Raw genomic sequence first — 23,270 nt, forward strand, 5'->3', positions numbered from 1 at the left:
ACCATGGAACCAAAACCTGGGCTGCGTTTTCTCCTGTGAATCAGAAGCTCCACTTGATTCTCAAAATGGTTCTGGAAGGTGTGGTCCCTGTTTTACAGAAGAGGAGCTGAGGTTTATAAGACTAGGTGAGTTGTCCAAGGTTGTAGGTCCTGCAGGCGCTGACCTGGGGCACAGACCCACAGCCTGAGCATGCTTCCCTCTAAGTCAGTGGTTCTCAACCTTCCTAATGCCGCGACCCTTTAATACAGTTCCTCATGTTGTGGTGACCCCCAACCATAAAATTATTTTCGTTGCTACTTCATAACTGTAATTTTGCTACTGTTATGAATCGTAATGTAAATATCTGATATGCAGGATGTATCTTCATTGTTACAAATTGAACATAATTAAAGCATAGTGATTAATCACAAAAACAATATGTAATTATATATGTGTTTTCCGATGGTCTTAGGCGACCCTTGTGAAAGGGTCGTTCGACCCCCAAAGGGGTCGCGACCCACTGGTTGGCGACCCACAGGTTGAGAATTGTTGCTCTAAGTGCTGCTCCAGACAAATAGCTTTGGGACTCATTATATTTTATTTTTTAAATATATTTTTATTGATTTCAGAGAGGAAGGGAGAGGCAGAGAGAAATAGAAACATCAATGATGAGAGGGAATCATTGATTGGCTGCCTCCTCCAAGTTGGCTGCCTCATTCTATTTTAAAAAGTCATGTATAAATGATGTCCCAAAACCTTTCAAGGTAACAGGAACATGTATCCAATTCGTTCTTCCACTTTTTCTCCCACACAGTAATTTACTTTTCAAAAGGGTTAAAATCTTGTCCTTTGGGAACTGAGAGCCCCAGACGAAATAGGGAATATGCTTGTTTTGTTTCCCTGGAAAACTCACAACACATACATCTTTTCATTCATGTAGCATATTCCTGCCAAGGAGGAAATCATGCCTGTGCGCTTTCAAAGGCTATGGAAGTTCTACCTGGGTAGCGAAATAAACTAATTCAGCACCATTAACTTTGATTCAATGCACCCCAAATAAAGCATGTGTTCAAGTTTCATTAGCAGCTTCTAGTGCAGGGGTGGGCAACCTCTGGCATGCGTGCCAAACATGGCACGCCAGTAACTTTTGCTGGCACGTGAAACCCTCTCTTATAATCTTCCATTTACAATTTTTTTCTTAATATTGATTTTTTTTAATTTTTCAGATAAATTCAGTGTAGGTGCATCTTAGATAAATAATTTTACATAACATGTATACATTAAAAAATAAATGTATTGCCCTGACTGGTTTGGCTCAGTGGATAGAGCGTCGGCCTGCGGACTGAGGGGTCCCAGGTTCGATTCCGGCCAAGGGCATGTACCTTGGTTGCAGGCACATCCCCAGTGGGAGGTGTGCAGGAGGCAGCTGATCGATGTTTCTCTCTCACCGATGTTTCTAACTCTCTATCCCTCTCCTTTCCTCTCTGTGAAAAATCAATAAAATATATTTAAAAAAATAATAAAATAATAAATAAATGTATTTTTCATCATCATATACTGTGTTTTTGTCGCTCGAATGAATTTTATTATTTCTTCAAGGTTCTTCACATACGTACACCTTAAGAGATATCAAGTAGCCCTAACTGGTTTGGCTCAGTGGATAGAGCATCGGCCTGCGGATTCAAGGGTCCCAGGTTCGATTCCAGTCAAGGGCATGCATCTTTTTTTTTTTTTTATTGCTTAAAGTATTACAAAGGGTATTACATATGTATCCATTTTATCCCCCCGCCCTAGACAGTCCCCTAGCCTCCCCTATCACCCAGTGTCTTATGTCCATTGGTTATGCTTATATGCAAGGGGCATGCATCTTGGTTGCGGGCACATACCCAGTAGGGAGTGTGCAGGAGGCAGCTGATCGATATTTCTCTCTCACCGATGTTTCTAACTCTCTATCCCTCTCCTTTCCTCTCTGTAAAAAATCAATAAAATATATTTTTAAAAAAAAGAGATATCAAGTAGACGTAACATGTTCTCAAAAAATTAGGGTTGACACGCAGAAGAATTTTGAGTCAGAGATTTTGCTGGTTTTGGCACGCACTCACAAAAAGGTTGCCCACCTCTGTTCTAGTGCAAGGCACCACGTGGGAACCTGACGCTTTCAAGGACAGGCAGTGAAGTGCCTCCCTCTCAAGACTCCCGTGCCCTCAGGCAAAATCCACTGTCTGTCCACCATTCTCGGCCAGTTACGGTAAAAGGAATGGAAATTCCTAGGGGAAAGGGAAGTCCCGGGTTGAAAGCAGAACGTGGTGTAGGCTGCCCGCAGTAGTGTGTGACCGTGGGCAAGTTACCCCCTTGCATGGGGCTGGTCTCCTCATCTGTAAGGTGTGGAGCTGCTCTCGGGAAAGCTGCCTCGTCCTGCTGTTTCAGGACACAGAGGTGTGTAATGTGCTCAGAACAGGATACAGAGAACACAGATACGAATGCCGGCTCTGCAGAAGGGAGGAAGGAGGCAATGTCCCCTGGAACCAGGGACGGTGAGGGTAAGAGTGCTGGAAGGCGGGGGACTGCACTGTCTGGGGATGGGAAAAGTGGGGGTCAGGGCCATCAGTGCAGGAGGCAAGCCTACAGGGGCCTTCATGCCAACCTTGAGTGTGTCTCAGTGGAACCTTAGTTCTCAAACTTAATTCGTTCCAGAAGGCTGTTTGGGAAGCGATTTGTTCGAAAACTGGAACGTTTCCCCTCATTAGAAATAATGTAAATTGAATGAATTCGTTCCAGACCCCCAAGTGATTCTGTTTTAACCTTTCTTACATATAACATGTCTAATACAGTACTGTTTAATCTATAAACAAACACTTCTTTTCTTTTCTTTTTTATTTTAATATATTTTATTGATTTTTTACAGAGAGGAAGGGAGAGAGATAGAGTCAGAAACATCGATGAGAGAGAAACATCGATCAGCTGCCTCCTGCACATCTCCTACTGGGGATATGCCCGCAACCCAGGTACATGCCCTTGACCGGAATCGAACCTGGGACCCCTCAGTCCGCAGGCCGACACTCTATCCACTGAGCCAAACCGGTTTCAGCACAAACACTTATTTTCTTAAATTTATCCAACCACCCCCTACCAGCCTTGAACGAATCACTTTTTAAAAAAAAAATGTTTTATTGATTTTTACAGAGGGGAAGGGAGAGGAATAGAGAGTTAGAAACATCGATGAGAGAGAAGCTTCGATCAGCTGCCTCCTGCACACCTCCCACTGGGGATGTGCCTGCAACCAAGGTACATGTCCTTGACTGGAATCAAACCTGGGACCCTTCGGTCTGCAGGCCAATGCTCTATCCACTGAGCCAAACCGGTTAGGGCTGAATGAGTCACTTTTAACACTAGGGGTGTCTCTCAGGAAGTCAGCATGCAGCATATTCGCTTTTTCATTTATCACGGCTCCGAAATGCTGTCACCAGCTAACTGCTTTTCCTTCATCCAAATCAACAACAGTTTTTTTTTTAACCTCTTTAATTGCCTGTGATCACTGTTTCTTTCACACTCTTAGCAACATTAGCACTCTTGATGGCCTCTTTTTGTTTTAAAATGGTAGTAACTACCATTTTTGCCAGCAACAAAAGCAGCCATGTATATGGGGGAACTGAAAATAGCACACACAGAAACCCAGGGAAGATACATGCTCAGAAAGAATTCTAAGAACAGCTTAACCCCCCCCCCCCCCCGCCCCCACTGACCTTATGGCTCAGACACATCCTGCTAATTAGTGAAGGTCTTTCATGGCACAGAGCAAAGACGGAAATCGGCTATTTTTCAAATGCTGAATTTTTTCAAAAAGAAAAAAAAATCACAAGGCATACAAAGAAATAGGAAAACATGGCCCACTAAAGAAATTGGTATAAACCATCCCTGAGGAAAAACAGGCATAGGATGTACTAGATAAAGACTTTAAAACAGCTCATTAGCCAAGGCCGGTTTGGCTCAGTGGATAGAGCGTCGGCTTGCGGACTGAGGGGTCCCAGGTTCGATTCCGGTCAAGGGCATGTGCCTGGGTTGCGGGCACATCCTCAGTGGGAGATGTGCAGGAGGCAGCTGATCGATGTTTCTCTCTCATCGATGTTTCTGGCTCTCTATCTCTCTCCCTTCCTCTCTGTAAAAAATCAATAAAATATATTAAAACAACAACAACAACAACAACAAAAACCCCCCAGCTCATTAAATATGTTGAAAGAGGTAAAGAAAACCCAAAGAACTAAAAAAAATATTAGGAAAACAATATATGACAACAAAATGAGAATATCAACATAAAGATACAAATTGTAAAAAGAAATCAAACTCCAGGTCTCTAAACCAAGGGTTCCAGTACCAGGAAGAGAAGTCCCCATAACTTCTAGCTGTAAAAACCAGCGGGGACTAAAGCTGAGGGAGACAGACATGCTGGAGTCCCAGGAAGTTCCTCTTAAAAGGCCCATGCACAGACTTACATGGACTCACTCCCTGTGAGCTCCAGCACTAGGGCAGCAGCTAGAAAGGCACCAGAGACATATGAGGAGGAACAAAACTGTCAGGCATCAGGGTGAGAGCTGGTGGGGTGGGGGATAGCTTTCTCCCAGGCAGAAATGATGGCAGAGGCCACTGTTCCTTAGCTGAGGCCCCCTCCCCCCCAGAACAGGCAGGTGGGTGCCATATCTGAGACTCCCTCAACCTGGCTTACACTGTTTGCCCTGCCCTGGTGATTCCCTGATTCCTCACCCCACCCAACTTTCAGGCCCACCCAAGCTATTTCCAGTGGCTTCCATATGAATGGTCTGTCTTGGCACAAGTTTCAGATTTTCCTAAAATCCCTTAAACAAGCAGCATCTGGTCCCAGTGTGCCCTCTACCACTTGCTAAATGGCCCCAGGCCCAGCATTAGCAGCAATCAGCCTTGGTTCACAGCTTGGCCTCGCCTGGGCACTTCCAAGCCCAACACAAGGAGCAGCCATCTGCAGATGGCTTTGTAGCTCATGCCTGGTGGCCCCAGGCAAAACACAGGTGGTAGCTGACCTGGGCCTGCACCTCCTGGGAGGTCTGAGAGACAGCACACCCAGTGGACAGCTTCAAACCAGTTCTAAGTACCACCACCCAACCACCTCCACAAGTGACACACTCAAGGGGCAGACTACGTGGGCAGCAGAGGCCTGCTGAAGTAAGTCCTGCTCTGTGGGGTGGGCCCCTGCACAGCTGATTCTCCACAGTGGTTGGAGGTCAGTGGTTGCAGCCAGTCTTTTCAGCTGATCAGCCTGGGGGTAGTCCCTCCTATTGACATGCCAACAGCAATGAAGGCTCAACTATAAGAGGAGGGTGTACATATCCCATGGGGGGGGGGGTGTGGTGTGGTGTATGTGCACTTCAAGTGCCCAGCTTGGGTGATCACGGAGGCTGTGCCACTGGACCCTACAGGACACCTACTGGTATTACATTAGGCCACTCTACCAAGCCTGGGAGACACAGCAGCTCTACCTAATACATAGAAACAAACACAGGGAGGCTGTCAAAATGAGGAGACAAAGAAACACATCCCAAATAAAGAACAGAACAAAATTCCTGAAAAAGAGCTAAACAAAACGGAGACAAGCAACCTACTAGATGTGAGTTCAAAACACTGAACTTAGTGAACTTCAATAGCATGAGAAAAGACCAGTCAGAAATTAAGGACACACTAACTGGAATAATGATTTTTAAAAACAACAACAAAAATACAAAAGTAAAATGGAAAAAGATTCCATGAAAATAGTAGTCAAAAGAGAGTAGTGATGGCTATACCATATCAGACAAAATAGACTTTTAAGTCAAAAACTGTCATAAAAGACAAACATTATATAATGATTAAAGGGCCAGTTCAACAAGAAGATAAAATAGCTATAAACATATACAACAGAGCTCTTACATATATGAAGCAAACATAGAATTGAAAGTAGAAATAAATAGCTGTATAATAATAGTAGGAAACTTCAATGTCTCATTTTCAAGAAAGGACAGAAAAAATCAATCAACAAGAAAATAGAGGATTTGAACAAAATTATAATCCAATTGGATATGACATATACAGAGCACTCTACCCAACAAAAGAATACACATTTATCTCAAGAACACATGATACATTCTCCTGCATAAATAAGATGCTAAGCTACAAAATACATTTTAAGTTAAAAAAGATAAAAATTAAACAAAGTATCTTTTCTGATCACAACTAGAAATCAAAAGCAGAAGAAAAACTAGAAAATTCCTACATACGTGGAAATTAAATAGCACGTTCTTAAAGAACAAATGGGTCAAAGAAGAAATCAGAAGAGAATTTAGAAACTATCTTGTGATAAGCGAAAATGAAAACACAATATACCAAACCTTATGAGATACAGTGCCAACAGGGAAATTTATAGCTGTAATTGCTTATATTAAGAGAGAAGAAAGATCTCAAACCAACAGCCTAACTTTGCACCTTAGGGAACCAGATAAAGAACAAACTAAACACAAAGCTAGAAGGAGGAAAACAAAAATTAGAGCAGGATAAATAAAACAGGGAATGGGAAAAAGCACAGAGAACTCCTTGAACCCAAGAGCTGGTTCTTGGCAAAGACCAAAGTAACACAAAATTTTAGTTAGACTAAGAAATAAGGAAAGAAGAGTCAAATAACTAAAATCAGGAATAAAAAAGAAATCTCTGCTACTGATTTTATAGAATAAAAACTATTATAAGAGAGTACTAGGAGCACCTGGATGCCAATAAATTGGATAACCTGGACGAACTGGACAAATTCCTTTAATGGCTCTGAGGCAAGACAGGTAACCTACCTGAGTTCTGTGATGTAGGGCTGAAGGCAGTGGTAGGGGAGCAAAAGGAAGAGGGCTGGGCCTGCCTATTGTATCAAATTCAAGCTCTTTTACTCTCTCGACAAAGGCAGCAGGTCATGCCTTGAGATTTTTCCTCCTCAAATATTGTTTCTTTTAGCATCCTTTTCCTTCGGTCCTTTCTCCACAGGGTTCTTTGGTTCTTTCCTCACACCTCTGCAAAACCTACTCGGAATGCTTACTGCCACTCTGAACCCTGGCAGCTGGAGGCTCCTCCCTTGGGCTCCTTGGTGCTCTGCACACTTCCCCTTCCTGGGTAAGCTGTAGGTGGAGTGCCTCTCTTCCTTCTGGTTGGACGGCACCTCTCTAGCTGTTCATCCGGGATCTCCAACTCTGGCACAAGGCCAGAGTCCAGCAGCTGCTCAGCCAACACTTGCTGGTAAAGGAGGCTAGCTGACAGCTTAGCAATTTACCGAGACAGAACAGGCAGTCAGGGAAAGATGGAGGGACGGAAGATGCTCTAGGACCTGGGTGATAGCCACCCTCTGTAGTAGGCCATTTAGGAGGGGGCTGTTACTGGGACACAGAAGTGACCAGGTTTTTTACATGCTGAGTTTGAAATGACAGCAGGACATCAGTCAGGTATGGAACTGCTCTGCGAGAGATGACAGGATCGGGGAGGGCCTGGGGAGTTATCTGCATTAAGGGGATCTTAGCTGCGCTCAGGAGTGAAGAAGTCAGCAACAGAGAAGACCCAGGCATGAGTAGAGGCTGAGACACAACCTGGGGAATGCCCTCTCATAGGCCTCCTTTTGTTATATAACCTGAAGTCCCCATTGCTAAATGATCATTAAAAAAAATATTTATAGAAAAAGTTCTAAAGCAGCTATTTCCAAGGATGAACAGTGAGGGCACAAAAGCAATCCCCTACAAATGTGAAAGTGTTTTGTAAAATCCATTTACATAACCAAGGTTTATCATGTTCTATGTTAGTCTAAGAACTAGGTTCTACATGACCAGATGAACAAGTGATACATTTCGAGGAAAAGGTTGCTCTTAATTAAAGTTGTCTACCTGTTAAAAAAAACACCTTTACATATGCTCCGTCTTATTATCAGAGGCCTACAAGGCGGGCACTTATCTCACACAACCTAACCTGGGATCACAGGTTAACACATGATGAGGCACAGACAAAATTTCCTGGCTTCCAATAAAATGTGCTTCATCACTTCCCTTTCCCTATTAATACAAGACTACTTTAGGCAACAAAAAAACACACACATGAAATCCCATACACATAGTAATCATTTAAGTTACACACCATAAGTTCAGGGTGACGGAAACAGAGTCCAAATAGAATGTTTTAGGAACAAAGAGCCAGGAACAGCCTGGCCCATGGGCACCTGCAAGCCCCTGAAGCCAAACCCAAAAGCCAATTTCATTCCACTGGGCTAAGGTATTTGTCTGGAGCCAAGACACCTGCAGGAGAGGCCACTCGCACTTCCATGGCTACCACCAGTACTGCAGTGCAAATGTGTGGATCAGGCCTCCCCAGAGGTGCACCGAGGAAAATAATTCAACTTTAGTTTTGTTCTGTGAAGGAGAGTTTAGAAAGTAAGGCAGTAAGGAACATGAAGCCGGCCGGCGGATGGGGCAAGGTGTCTGGTGCACAAAAGCAAACAGAAAGCTCTGACAGCGAACCTTGCTCCCAGCTGGCTCCCGCTGCGGGCCACCCTCTGTCAGGGCAGGCTGGGGTCAGAGAGGAGAATCTGGGTGTGGAGCAGAGGTGCCTGCCCCATGCCTGGCTAGGTTTCTGGGGACAGCAGATGGGCTCTTAGAAATATAAAGTCTATCTGATTTGGATGGTGGCCACCTAATCTGTTGGCCAGTTCCTTCAAGGTTTTTATTAAAGTACACAAAACAGCCACGTGCGCAAATGACTGCCACATATACTGAAAACGTATCCAACATCAGAGTATGCTGGCAAACCACTACTTATTCTCCTGGTAGGTTTAAAAGGGATGTGTCTCCCCTTTTCTGCAAAAAAACTGTACATGAATCAGCCCTGTCAATACCACCTGTTGTTTCCTTTTCATAGGACACAGTGGGCGGGAGGCGCTTCCAGATCTCTTTACTGGGCTGTCCACTTCTCTGGTTCTTCACGTAAGGCTCACGGAGGGAGATGGACACACAGCATATTAGCCAAATGACACTTCCGAGGGCAGAAGTGGGGGAGAGCAAAAACCACTTTCTGGACTTGTATCATTACGCTCGCTAGACTTCTCATGAACCTTGTTCATGCCATGGCAATGCCAACAGGATGTGTCCCGAGGGTGGAGGATGTGTGGGTGCCTGGGGGACACTGGAACGGCCTAGGTTACTTCCGGGTGGCTGGTTCCTTTGGGCCGACACCCAGATGCGGAGCTGTGTCCACAATAATCTACAGAGCTATTCTGGCTTCTCTACAACCCTTAACCCCTAGAGTGCTGGGGAGTGCGAGATTGTGCCCCTCCTGTCTTTCACCAAAAGTGCCGGGAGCGCTATCGCGCTCCTCCTGCAGTGTCCAGTTCTAAGTCTGCTTTTATTAGTGATGATGATATTGCTAAATATGTCAGTTCTAGCTGTGAAGATGACGATTTTGTGGAAGATATTGAATATGTAACTTCATTTACTTGCGATTCATAATTTTTTTCCTAAACTGCTGTAAAATTAGCAAAAATGCCTTGGCAATTTTAGCATAGTTCCTAGGATATTGGTTGGCACTCAAAGGGTTAAAACCATGCTGTGGCTTCTAGCAGCACTTAAACTAAAACTCACCCATCCTTCCAAGGTCCCCTGCCCATCTCTCCCTCCTCGTCTGCACTCTCCTGGCTGCTCACTGCTCTCCACTGAACAGAGTCCAGCCTGGTGTCCAGCTCTGGGCCTCTTCCTCCCACAGCCTGGTGCACTCTTGGCTCACGGGTCAGCTCAGGCAGAACCACTCTCACCAGCTCATAAGCTCATCTGGTCACTCCTCCAACGTCAGAGGTCCTTGTCCTCACACCCTCAGTATTGTATGAATGGCAGAACCTCACGGGTTCCCTGGGTTAGCAGCTGGGCTGTGAGGCCCAGGAGGGAGGGGGCCTGCCTGTCCTTCTCCTAATTTAAATGTGTCTACCCATTAAACAAATACCTTTCCATGTGCTGTATCCATTACCAGAAGCCCACAGGGTGCTGCACCTGCACAGGGCTGGGAGGAGGGACAGCAAACGCTGGCTGAATGAATGAATGAATGCGGCAGGGTTGCCAGAACTGACTGCGCCCCTCAGGGGCCCCCCGAAGTTCAGAGTCCAGGGAGAACTGCGGCAGCTGGGGCAGGAGGGCGGCAGACCCGTGCGCGAGGGACTCCCAGGCCACCTCCCGGCGCTGCCGCTGGAGACCCTGTGGCCAGGCGCGTGGTTCTGCACCCGGAGGCCCCCGGCCCTCCACCCTCCGCCCCCGCTCCAGGGCGCAGCGCACCGGCGCGCCCGCTCGGAGGCCCATGTGTTGCCAGCTCCCCGCAGCCCCGCAGCCCCGCCAGCCCGCACCCACCCCAGGTGCCCCGCTTACCCTGCAAGGGCCCCTCTGTCCCACCCGCAGAGGGAGGTGACGTTCCCGCGGAGGGGGGCGGAGGGGTGACAGAGGGTGCCGCTCAGCTCTCCCACCCCGCCGGCCGGCGTCACCCTGCCTTCCACACACAAGCGGCAGCGAAGCCGCGGATCCCCGGGCCTGGGCCCCGCCCACTTTCACGCCACGTTCCTGCTGGGCGGGGCGTAGCGGGACCAGTGCGCACGCGCGGAGTCGAGGCAGCCCTCTTGGGCCCCCGCTGCGCAGGCGCAGTGGTCTTTCCCACGCGGGTTGATCGGCTGGTTCCTTGCAGCCTGAGCCTGGCTGGTGTCCCCACAGATCTGGGGTCTCAGACCCTTTGGCGCTCCCCCGCCCCACCCTTTGCACACACACCGCCCCAAGCCCTAGCGCGGCTCTTCCCGTCGGATTCAGCTTCTGATCCAGCTTCGTCGTTTTACACTCCCACAGTAATATATAGGAGTGTGAGTTTCCCTACATTTTTACTAGTAGAGTCTTTCCAAACCTTTGGATTATTGCCAATCCAATTGTTACAAAAATTCTATCTCATTGACAGTTTTAATTTATATTTATTCTAATATTTTGAAATGCCTTTTCATGGAATTGTGATGACCCGGCTTCTGTCTACTGGACACATCTCTGACCATATTTTACTGTTAAGACTTTCTAGAATTTTTCACTTTGGTTGACACAGGCTTTTGGATACGCTATTTATGTTTGGAAAGCTCTTCCCCCAGGTCTTTCCTTAGTAAATTGCTATGGTCTGAATGTTTGTGTCCCTCAAAATTCATATGTTGAAATCCTGCCACGCAAGGTGGGTGAGGCCTCTGGAAGATGAATTGAGTTAATGTCCTTATCAAAGAGGATGTAGAGCGATCCCCTGCCCTTTCTTCCATATGAGGGTGCAGTGAGATGACATGGCTCTGAGGAAGACGGCTCTTACCAGACACTGAATCTGCTGGCACCTTGATCTTGGACTTCCCAGCCTCCAAGACTGTAAGAAACAACTCAGCTATAAATAAAAAAAGGAAATCTTACCTTTTGAGACAGATGGGGATCTGGAGAGTATTGTGCTAAGTGAAATAATCCATCTATGCCAATGAAGTGTTAAAATTTCCTACTGTGACTGTAATACTTTCAATCACTCCACTTCTGTCCACCAAGATTTGCTTTATATATTTAGGTGCTCTTATGTTGGGTGCACAAATGTCTACAAGGGTTATATACTCTTTATCATTATGTAGTGTCCTTTTTTGTCTTTTACTATAGCCTATGTTTTAAAATATATACATATATATATTTATTTATTGTTGACAGTATTAAAAATGTTCCCCATTTCCCCCCACTTTCCCCAATCCACCCAGCTCCTATGCCAACCCAGGCCTTCATCACACTATTGTCTGTGTCTATGGGCTATGCATATCTATATATATATAAAAGGCTAAGTAACCAACTGTAAGACCATACGACAACCCACCAGTACATATGACGTGCACTGGCAATTCTATATATATAAAAGGCTAATATGCAAAGTGTCCCCTGGGGAGTTCTACCAGGAGACTGGGAGTTTGATCACTTGCTATGACATGTGCTGACCACCAGGGGGCAGCACCAAACAAAGGAAGGCCCCAGCCGGCAGCCAGCAGCTGGGAAAGGGAGGCCCCCCCCCCCCCCCCCCAGCAGCTGTAAGGCCCTATTTGGCCCTGATCGCTGGCCAGGCCTAGGGACCATACCCATGCACAAATTTCATGCACCAGGCCTCTAGTTTAAAAATAAACGTTGACTTGTGCATGCGCAATACATATAAAGCTCTTGCTGATGTCAATCACGTGTGTTTTAATTTTATAATACTATATTATATATATTATTTTGACACGCAATTCTTTGCAGTAGCATGATTACTGCATGAATCTTTCTTCTAATTAATTTCCTTTCAATGTGCACAAATTGGCCACTAGTAAGTATATAAGTTCTTTGGTTAATATCTTCCTGTCACCCCTCCCCCCTGCCTCTGAGATCTGTCAGTCTGTTCCATGTATCCATGCCTCTGGACCTATTCTGTTCACCAGTTTATTTTAGATAAATAATTAGATTCTATATATTACTGAGATCATATGGCATTTGTCTTTCTCTGACTGGCTTATTCACTTAGCATATTAATCTCCAGATCCATCCATGCTGTCTTAAAGAGTAAATGATCCTTATTTTTATCGTCACATAGTATTCTGAAAATGTACCACAGCTTTTTTACCCCCTCATCTTCTGATGGGCACTGGGGATCCATGACCCTGGACCTAATTTGTTTATCAGTTTATTTTGATCATTAGATTCCACATATAATTGAGATAATGTGATATTTGTCTTTCTCTGACTGGCTTATTTTGCTTAGCATAGTAATCTCCAGGTTCCACCCATGCTGTTGCAAAGGGTAAGAGAAAGAGCCTTCTTTTTTATGGCCACATGGTATTCCACTGTGTAAATGTAACACTTTTTTTTTTATCCATTCATTTACTGGATAATTGAAATTGGAAAGTGGGGGAATACTAAATCTAGATAGTCATTTCAGTCTCCCAGTTCCCCTTCCTGTAGGCATCTACTATTACCAGCTTGTTTGTATTCGCCAGAGGTATTTTTACATACATAAGCATATATGGATATTTATAGATTTGTTCCTGATATTTTTCAATCATAATAAAATGGCTCAACTTCAACCATATTTTTTTCAATAATTGTTGAATTCACATTTCTGGGAATATGTTTGGTGTCAGTCTGTAGAAAGATCATCAGGTGGCAGTATACTACCAGAAGATGGGGGCTAGGAAGGCCTTTGCAAAAACTAAATAGCAACTGCACTTGGTTTTCCTATACTGGGGTAGCAATACTTATATCTGATAAAATAGACTTCAAGCCCTAACCGGTTTGGCTCAGTGGATAGAGCGTTGGCCTGAGGACTGAAGGGTCCCAGGTTCGATTCCGGTCAAGGGCATGTACCTTGGTTGTGGGCACATCCCTAGTGTGGGGTGTGCAGGAGGCAACTGATTGATGTTTCTCTCTCATTGATGTTTCTAACTCTCTATCTGGAAAAAATCAATAAAATATATTTTAAAAAAATAGACCTCAAAAGAAAGGCATAACAAGAGTCAAAAAAGGTCACTACATAATAATAAAGGGATCAATCCAGCAAGAGGATATAACCCTGCTAAACATATATGCACCTAATGTAGGAGCACCTAGATATATGAAAACAATTTTGGTGGCTTTAAGGGAGAGATCAACAGCAATACAGTCATAGTAGGGAACTTTAACACCCCAATGTCAACAATGGACAGATCTTCCAGACAAAATATCCACAAGGAAACAATGACTTAAATGACACACTAGACCAGATGGATTTAATTGATATCTACAGAACATTTCATTTCAAAGCAGCAGAATATACATTCTTCTCAAGTGCACATGGAACACTCTCAAAAAAAGACATGTCAGGACACAAAAGAAATCTCAATAAATTAAGAATATTGTAATCATATCAAGCATCTTCTATGACCAGAACAGCATGAAACTAGAAATAAACCACGGCAAAAAAAATTTTTTTTTAATTCAAACATGTGGAGGCTAAATAGCATGTTATTAAACAATGAATTAAACAACAACGACATCAAGAAAGAAATCCAAAATTATCAGGAAACAAGCGAAAATGAACACACAACCACTCCAAATCTCTGGGACACAGTGAAATCTCAGGACACAGCAGTCCTGAGAGGGGAGATCATAGCTTAATAGGTCTACCTCAAGAAGCAAGAATAATCCCTACATCTAAAAGAACTAAAGAAAGAACAGCAGGAAAAGCCCAGAGTAAACAGAAGGAAGGAAATAATAATGATCAGAGCAGAAATAAATGACATAGAAACAACAACAACAAAAAAGTATACAAAAGATCAATGAAACCAAAAGCTGATTCTGTGAAAGGATTAACAAGATTGATGAACTTTAACCTGACACATCAAGAAACTATGAGAGTGGACACCAATAAATGTAATCAGAAATGAAAGAGGAGAAGTAACAACAGACATCCCAGAAATACAAATGATTGTAAGAAAATATTATGAACAACAATATGCCAACAAAATAGACAACCTGAGCCCTAGCCAGTTTGGTTCAGTGGTAGAGTGTCAGCCCTCAGACTGAAGGTTCCCAGGTTCCATTCTGGCCAATGGCATGCACCTTGGTTGCAGGCTCGATCCCAGACCCTGGTTGGGGTGCCTGAAGGAGGCAACCAATCAATATGTTTCTCTCACATGGATGTTTCTCTTTCTCTTTCCCTGTCTTGCCCTCTCCCTCCGCTCTCCCTGCAAATCAATGGAAAAATATCCTCGGGTGAGGATTAACAACAACAACAAAAATAGACACCCTGAGCAAAATGGACAAATTCCTAGAAACATACAGTCTCCCAAAACTGAACCAGGAAGAAGCAGAACACCTGAATAGACCAATAACAACTACTGAAATAGAAGCAGTAATAATAAAAAAACTTCCTACTAACAAAAGCCCTGGACCAGATGGCTTCACAGGTCAATTTTTCAAAACATTCAAAGAAGAATTAACACCTATCATCCTCATACTATTCCAAAGAAATTCAAGAGGAGGGAAGATTTCCAAGCTCTTTTTATGAGGTCAACAATATTCTAATAGCAAAACCAGATGAAGACACAGCAAAGAAAGAAAATTGTAGGCCAACATCCCTGATGAATATAGATGCTAAAATTCTCAACAAAATATTAGCAAAATAGATGTGGCAATGCATTAAAAAAATCATACACCATAATCAAGTGGGATTTATTCTAGGGATGCAAGGCTTGTACAATATCCATAAAGCTCAGATATCTCTTGTAGCAATATTTTTGCTGATAATCTCCTAAGGGCAAGGGAAATAAAGGAAAAGATAAAGAAGTGGGACTCCATCAAGCTAACAAGCTTCTGCACAGCAAAAGAAACCATCACCAAAATGAAAAAGGGAACCCACTGCATGGGAGAACATATTCGCCAATGATACATCTCATAAAGGCTTAATTTCCAAATATATAGAAACTTATCTAACTCAACACCAGGAAGACAAAAATGGGTGAAGGACCTGAGTAGACACTTCTCCAAAGAGGACATACAGATGGCCAATAGACATGAAAAAATGCTCAAGGTCACTAATCATCAGAGAGATGCAAATTAAAACCTCACACCTGCCAAAATGGCTGCCATTAATAAATCAACAAACAACAAGTGCTGGTGAGGATGTGGAGAAAAGAGAACTGGAGTGCACTGCTGGTGGGAATGAAGACTGGTGCAGCCACTGTGGAAAACAGCATGGAGTTTCCTACAATGATTAAAACTAAAACTGACTTTTGACTCAGCAATTCCACTTCTGGGAATTTGGCAATGGATTGTTAGATATGACATTGAAAGCACAGGTTCTCAATTCCTTGCTCACTCTCTTCTCCTTCAGGTGCCCCTGTGAAGAAAGGGTTGTTATGCTTCATGTGATCCCAAATGCTCTTAAACTATTCTCTTTTAGAAAATAAATTTTTTGCTGCTATTATTGAGTATTTTTTGCTACTTTGTCTTCCACATCACTGATTCAATCTTCTCCTTTATCTAACCCACTGTTGATATTTTTTTTTTTAGTGTATTCTTTATTTCAGATATTGTATTCTTCATTTCTGAGTGGTTCTTTTTTTATGGGCTCTATGTCCTTTTTTATGCTTATTGTCTCTTTGCTTCATCCATTCTTCCCTATGTTTTTTATCATCCTTGTTACTATTTTTTTTTTTTTTAAACTCTGTATCTGGTATATTGCTTACCTACATTTCTTTTAGTTCTTTTTCTGGGGATTTTGTTTTAAAAAAAATTGGGGCATTTTTCTTTGTCTTTTCATCTTAGCTTCCTCTCTGCATTTATTTCTGTGTATTGGGCAGATCTTCTATGTCTCTCATGTGAGTAGAGGGCTTTGCATAGGAATGGTCTCACCAGTCAGGTGAGCAAAGGAAGAATGGTTTCCTCCCTAGAGACAAACAACTCAGTGAGTCTCTGATTCTGGTGAGACCTCCTCAGCAGGCCTAGCTCAACAGGGCATGCCCACAGGGAGCCCAGAGGGTGGGGCTAGTGGATCTCCAAAGGTGTGTGTGTCGGGGTGCTGGTCAGGCTTGTGTTAAGTCAGGGCAATAGCCCTGAGCCACATGACTCAATCTATGAAACCATCCCTGAGTCTGCCCAGACCTTTACACCAGCGACTCAGGCACTGACTCCTCCACAGGGCGTGAGTTCACTCCTCAGAGTGGGGCGGCAGGGAGTGGGGAGGGTGTGATTATTGTATTCCCCCCGCCCCCCAGGTTAATGCATATGGAAGAAAGATGGCATCTGTGGGCAGTGTGAGAGAGGGACTCAGCACAGGGTCCCTTCAACTCTTTCCTGAGAGCCTCACAACCCAGTCTTTTCTCACATGACTCTAGTTTGCTCTGAGCCACCCTCCCTCAACTGAGGCCTAGGTGAATGTCTGTAAATGAGATTTTGTGTGCTAGCCCTTCAACATAGCACCTGGGTTTCTAGCAGACTCCCATCTGTCTCTGGTGGACAGAATCCCCATTGATTCTCACAGTCACATGTTGTGTGGGCTCCTCTTCCTGGTTCTGGTGCTCTGGGCTGGGGAGCTCACTGTGGGGTTGAGAACATTACAGCTGGGAGCTGGGATATCCCTCTTCTAGATTCTCAGCCATAGCAAGTTGGTGTGGGGCCAGCTCTTTTTTTTTTGCATCCCTGCCCTTCCTACCAGTCTCAATGCGGCTTCTCCTGTAAATTCTTGGTTATAAGACTTCTCTTCCACTAGTCTTCAGTGGTTAATCAGGTTGACTGGTCTTTATTTTGGTTGTAATTCCAGTTTGGTCCTGGGAGGAGGTGAGTATAACTTTTACCAACTCTGCTACCATCTTGGATCAGTTATTTTATAAATGCCTCACAGTTTGGTTCTTCTGCTATTTCCTTATGATTAGATTCAGATTGTGTATTTTTGTCACAAATTCCACAGGAGTGGTGATGTGCCTTTTCTGTGTATCCTGTCAGAAAGCTCATGGTGTGGATTTGTCCAAATCACTGGTGATGTTAACTTTCATCCTTAGTTAAGGTGGTGTCTTCCTGCTTTCTTCACTGTCTAGTTGCTATTCCTTGTGAAATTAATAAGTATCTTGTGGGGATATACTTTGACCCTATGTAAATATCCCCACACTCCTCAAACTTGTACCCATTTTTGTATCCATTGATAATTTTTGCCTGAAAAACATTGGGACTCATATAAATTACTAATTTTTGGGGGGTGGTAGGTGTTATATTTCTGATTCAAAAGATTCAAAGAGCCATGTGTTCTCTAAGAAGGTGTATGGTCAATCATTTGTGTGTTGAAGTGACCCATAAGAACCACAACAGGCTTAATTTTCCCTGTTTGCAGTAAAAAAGAAAAAATGACATCTTATACTCAGGGGCTTAACAATAGCTGATGATTTGGAATTTGCACTCTGCTTTCTTATTCTAGAGGAGCACATTGATGATTTGGTGTTTTTATTTTTAAAGAATAGTAAGTTCATTCTCTGCACCTCATAGAACTTGAAAGAATCTTAGATCACTTTTACTTATTGAGGTTCCAGGAATATTAAGATATAGATAAGCAAAGATGGTTTGTGACTATGGAGGAAAAAAAATCAATAATTGTTGCCTATGGGGTGGAATTGGGGATGAACTGGGGGTGGGACTGCAGTGACTGGAAGGGGACAGAGAAATTTTTAAGGTGATAGAATGTTATGTATCTTGAGAGAGGTTTGGCCATGGGTGCACATGTTTGTCCACACTCATCGAACGGTGTACTTCAGAGTCAAACGTCAAATTATGTATGTTTTACCTAAAAATCCCCACAAACTTATTGACCTCTGGTTCCTGATGTGAATGCTGATATATTTAGGGGATCGGCAACTCAGATGGATTGATAGGTGGGCCAAGGGATTGACTTATGATGAGGCAGGTGTAGCAAAATTTTAATAATTGTAGAATGTACTCAGCAGTTGAATGGGGTTCGCTTTCAACTTTTTCGGTATATTTGAAATTTTTCATAATAAAATGTTGGGAGAAAATGGGTTACCAAAAAGTTATGTGCATTTCAGTTGTTTGCCTTTAACAAGTAAATGCCGTTCAGACACCAAAATACAGTGCAACAAAGTTGTCCCATTCACAGGATAACTGTTAAATTTATTAAAAACATTAATTTATAGTGTCAAAGGTATGGTCTCATAGTGGGATGCAAATTAAGAGTTGCCTGAAGGACTTTTTAATTTTTAAATTCTGACAGTATAAGTCTGAATTACACTCTGTTTCGTACAGTTGTATGCAAACTCTGGCAATCTCTCCAAAGTCTGATTCTGTAAGGCCCGAGATGACATGGCCCTTGTCCCACTCCACTCCCACCCCACCTGTCTGATGTCATTGAGTTCATTGTAAACAGCCTCTTCACCATGTTGTGCAGAGGGAAAGCAACATGACAGTTTGTACACAAGGGATCCCTGCCTTGCCCCCTACCCCAGACCCCCCTACTCTGCCTGTGAATAGCAAAGCTTTAACATTTACTAAGTGGGAGGTGACAGGTCCTTCCCAGCTCTTGCGATTTTGGGCTTCAATTGATAATTACGCACCTGAAAAATGAGCCAATCTGTTTCGTGGTGGGGAAGATGCTTCAGCCAAGCCAATTAGCATCTTGGTTCTGGTTGCCTTGGGAATTTAACTCCGTCCCATGGCCCATTTAACATCTCCAAATACTGTTGTGTCCTGAAGAGGGAAGTCATGATTGTTAAATGAGGGAAAACCCTGGGGACCCATATGCTGAGGATTCCCTGTGTGGAGGGTTGGCTAGGGGCACAAGGGCTGGCGGTTTCTGTCCAGCCCCCAGGCCCCCTCCATTCTTCTCTTAGGACTCAGCAGCTGGCTCCTGGAAGCACAGGCCCTAACCACCCGGTGAGGGAGTGGCAGCTGCCCCCCCGATAGTCACACAGTTGAGTGGATCTTTTGTCCGCCCAGAAGACATCGCAACTGCCGGTCACCAGTTGGCCTTCTCCCAAAGGGGGTGGCCATGGAGCAGGGCAGCCTGTCTGTGCAGCATATTGTGGAAGGGCCATGAATTTGCAAACAGGCTGCCATAAGTTGTCCCCTGCAGAGAATGTGTGCATGGAGTGACTGCGAGGCCAGGAAGGACTGAGGCCGGGGAAGGCTCCAGGAGAGAGGGATTAACCAGACAACTTAACTAGGGAGATTTGAGGAATCACAGAATCTAGGGGGACGTTGAGAAATCTACATCTTTTCTCTTCTTTCTCAGGAACCACCTAAGCCAGTGATATGGAATCCTCTTAAAAGAAATTCCAAGACCGCCTGTGTTTAACAACTGTTGCTGGGAGAAAACTCTTGGAATCAAGCTTACTTAAAAACCTGCTTTCCTTTCTCAGGTGGCCATCCATAACAGTTGTTTTTCTATTTTAAGAGGCTTCAGAGATGTGAAAAAAAAAAAAAACGGTCGCTAATGAAGATGACAATGGCAACAATGATAGATACTTATCATGGGCCTGGCCTCATGCTGAGAGCCTATATCTATCTCATTTCATCCCCACGGCAGCCCAGCCCGGTAAGGTTGATGTTACTATTCACATTTCAGAGGTGAAGAACTCGAGGCTTTAGGTTTAAGACTAAGTAACCAGCACACTGACAAAGGGACTCAAACCCAGAGTGGCCCATTCTCAGGCCTGTGCTGCGAGCCCTCCTCCCTCCCAGTCTCCTGGCTGCAGCCCTTCTCCATTCTCTGCCAGCTCTGGCTTTTCCCCATCTTCCCCCCCCCCCGGCCCCCGCCACCCTATTTCCTTAGGTCTCAGAGCATAGTCTTTAGCCTCCTCTGTGGGACGGTGCGCAGGTTAGGGGAGGATGGGGCAGCTTTGCTGTTGACCACAGGGATTAGTTCAGTCTACTCGCGCCACCCCAATCTGATGTACTGTGACAGAGTGACCTGAGCAAAGAGCCAGTGAGGGCCAGGGAGAGTTCTCCAAATTCCACACGACACATATTCCACATGGACTATCACAGAGCAATTTTGAGAGCCAAACAGAGGTGGTGGAGGAAGCTGTTCCATAAGATTTGGCCTCAGGAGTCTTGTCAAGAAGAGTGAGATGAAACAGGGAAGGTTGGGATAATGAAGTGTGAAGAGATGGCCTGGGTCAAAGCTTAGGAGGCGAGGCAGGGGTTGGAACAGAGGCCTAAGAGAGCAGGTCCTTAGGGGGTTCTGCTTGGGCAGAGAGGTGGGGGCATGATGATGGGTGAAAGTGCTGGTGGGTGCGTGCCCCCAAAGAAGGGGCTTGACACTGGCTGGTTGCACAGGTTCATCTGGTGCATTGTCTGTCATATTCTGTAAATATTCCCACCCCCAGTTAGTTGTGAGGGGAAACCCTGACATGGTACTTAGACTCACAGACCAGGGCTCACAGCCCTGCCCTGGCAGACGTCAATCACTGGGCTTTTCAATGGCCGGGGCAACCCAGGTGGGCACTTCAGATTTAGGATGCATTGTGGCAATTTTCAAGAGGCAGGAATCACAGAATGACCTCTTAGCTTTCCACAGAACCATGTCAGCACTCTTAGCTCCTTGTCAAATACACAATTCACGGAGGTCACTTGACAAAAACCAAAATTACCCATGACCACAGCACTCCTGTTGGTTTGAGGAGGTAAGTGTTTGTGGTAGGTTGGGGAGAGTTTGGAATGGGACAACCAAGGGGATGAGGAGGGAGTCCCACCCATGTGGTCCAAGTGAAAAGATGTGTGGAAACCATTTCTCTGACGACCCCAGGGTGTACCAAAGCCCCCTCACCACTCTGCCCTGAGATGCTGTTGGTCCCTGAAAGGGGTTAAGCTGAGGTCCTACTGGAGGATGAGGCCAGGGGCCCTGCCATGGTGAGGAAGTTTAGCATGGCCGCACAGAGGATGCACCCGTCACACGTTTTGGATTTTAGGCGTCATCTTTGATGTCGCCCGCCCACTGTGCCCCCAGGCTGCCACACTGTATCCAAATGCATGTGAATGGAACAACTCCACAAGTAATTTTTCTCTGGAGGAAATAAAGCAAGGGCCCTGGGTAGTGTAGAGCCACAGGGATGGGTGTGTTGCATGGAAGAACTGAGCAGGTCTGCAGGTAAACTGAGAGATGCAGGACAGAGGGTGTAAAAAGACAATTTCCCTTCTTCGTGGCTTTCTGAATCTGAAGATGCACAGAAGGTGTCCGGGATCTCCGGTGCTTGTTTTGCCCCTGATGCTAGATGTCAGCTGGACAGGGGGTAGAAAGATGGCAATCATGGCTGGGAGCAGCATGTATCTAACATGCCAACTGGGACCCAGCAGTAACTAACTTTCCCAACAGCTGAGGGTAGCATAGGGATTAAGCATTTGGGCCTTGACTCAGGCTGTGCTGGGTTCAAATAATGGCTCGGTCACTGCAAACCCAAGACAAGGATTTGGTGCAAAAAGTTTGCCACCTGATCCTGGGCAGCACTGTGGGGGGTTAGGGAAGCGAGACGAGGAAGAGAAGCAGCCACGGCAGGTTGCATTGATGACCAGGTTACCAGCCTGGCCAGTAGGAAGTTGGTCTTTATCTGAGAACAATAGTCTGGGATTGGCCGAGGGCTGCTCCCAGGCCCTTCTGTCTGCCTTCTCTGAGGTTTAGTCAGGCCATGGGCAGTGAACGCTTGACAAGAGCCTCGCAGATGCTGGGAGAATGGAGCATGCGCTCTGGCAGCCCGGAGGATGTGTTGGACCCTCCCTCTTTCACTGTCCATTCTCTTGGCCCTTCCTCTCCCTCCCCTGTCATTTCACTTTGCCCAGGAGTATGAAACTGAGAGCCATCCTTGGCCCTGTCCTGGTGTGGCCTCTACTTCCTGCCTGGGGTTCCCTGGACATGGGTGTGCAGTGCCTGGAGCTGACACACAAGTCCTTCTTCCCTGGGGGACACACTCCACAAAGCCCCTTCAAAAGCACTACATAGACAGGGTGATCAAGTCAGCAATGCACCCTGGCATCCGCATTCCCCCCCCACCAGGCCTGCGCCCCTGTTCCCTCAGATCATTGCCCACACAAGGCCTGCAGGCCAGCCTGTACCAGGTTTTGTCCTCTGGGGTCAGCTGTCTGCCTTGAGGCTAGACTGAGGGAGCCCTGTCTTATAGGTGTACAGGACAGAGTGGGGACCTGGCTTTGTGAGTATGTCAGAAAGTGTCATGGGAGGACCAAGTGGCTCAACCACGTTAACACTGGGCTGCAAGGACTGGTGAGCACGCTCAGATCCTTCAGATGTGTCCGCTCCCACCTCCCCGTGTTCCGAAGCAGAGAGAACAGTCCTGAGGACTGCTGCCGGAGGACACTGGTTTCCAAGGTACAGAGAAAGCTCAGGAGAGTGTCAGCCCTGTTTTCACTCATTGTCCTGGAATTCAGAGCAACACCGTGAAACAGCATGCCCATCTCTGGCCGCAGCTCTCCGAGGGACTCCTGGGCAAGCCCAGGGAGGACTTACATAACTGGTTCCATTGGTAAGACGAAGAACTCCACACGGGTACAACACCGTTTACTAAACTACAGACTTTATTTGATTTCACCAGCTTTTCCACTATCATTTTTTTTTGGTTTCAGAATCTGATCTAGAATACCACATTGCATTTTAGTCATTGAGTCTCCTTCATCTTCTATTTGTGATAGTTTTTCAGTCTTGTTTTTCATGACTTAGAACGTTTGAATAGTATGTTT

At 45.1% G+C, this 23,270-nt stretch overlaps 1 protein-coding gene across 5 annotated transcripts in view; it reads right to left on the reverse strand.

The window, feature by feature from the left end:
- The window catches only part of ENTPD6 (ectonucleoside triphosphate diphosphohydrolase 6), a 28,844-nt gene extending 18,273 nt beyond the window's left edge, over positions 1-10,571 (reverse strand). For 2 of the 5 annotated variants that reach the window (XM_059705370.1, XM_059705369.1), the window contains exon 1: positions 8,894-8,926. In XM_059705370.1, coding sequence (XP_059561353.1) covers positions 8,894-8,911 — 18 coding nt within the window. In that variant the 5' untranslated portion in view covers positions 8,912-8,926. Of the gene's footprint in view, positions 1-8,893; positions 8,989-9,632; positions 9,765-10,403 lie in introns of those variants that run through there. The other 3 variants (XM_059705371.1, XM_059705373.1, XM_059705372.1) reach the window with 3 other exon arrangements.
- Between the last annotated feature and the right edge of the window lie 12,699 nt (positions 10,572-23,270).

Source organism: Myotis daubentonii, chromosome 8, assembly GCF_963259705.1.
Source record: "Myotis daubentonii chromosome 8, mMyoDau2.1, whole genome shotgun sequence".
In the NCBI taxonomy this organism is placed as follows: domain Eukaryota; kingdom Metazoa; phylum Chordata; class Mammalia; order Chiroptera; family Vespertilionidae; genus Myotis; species Myotis daubentonii.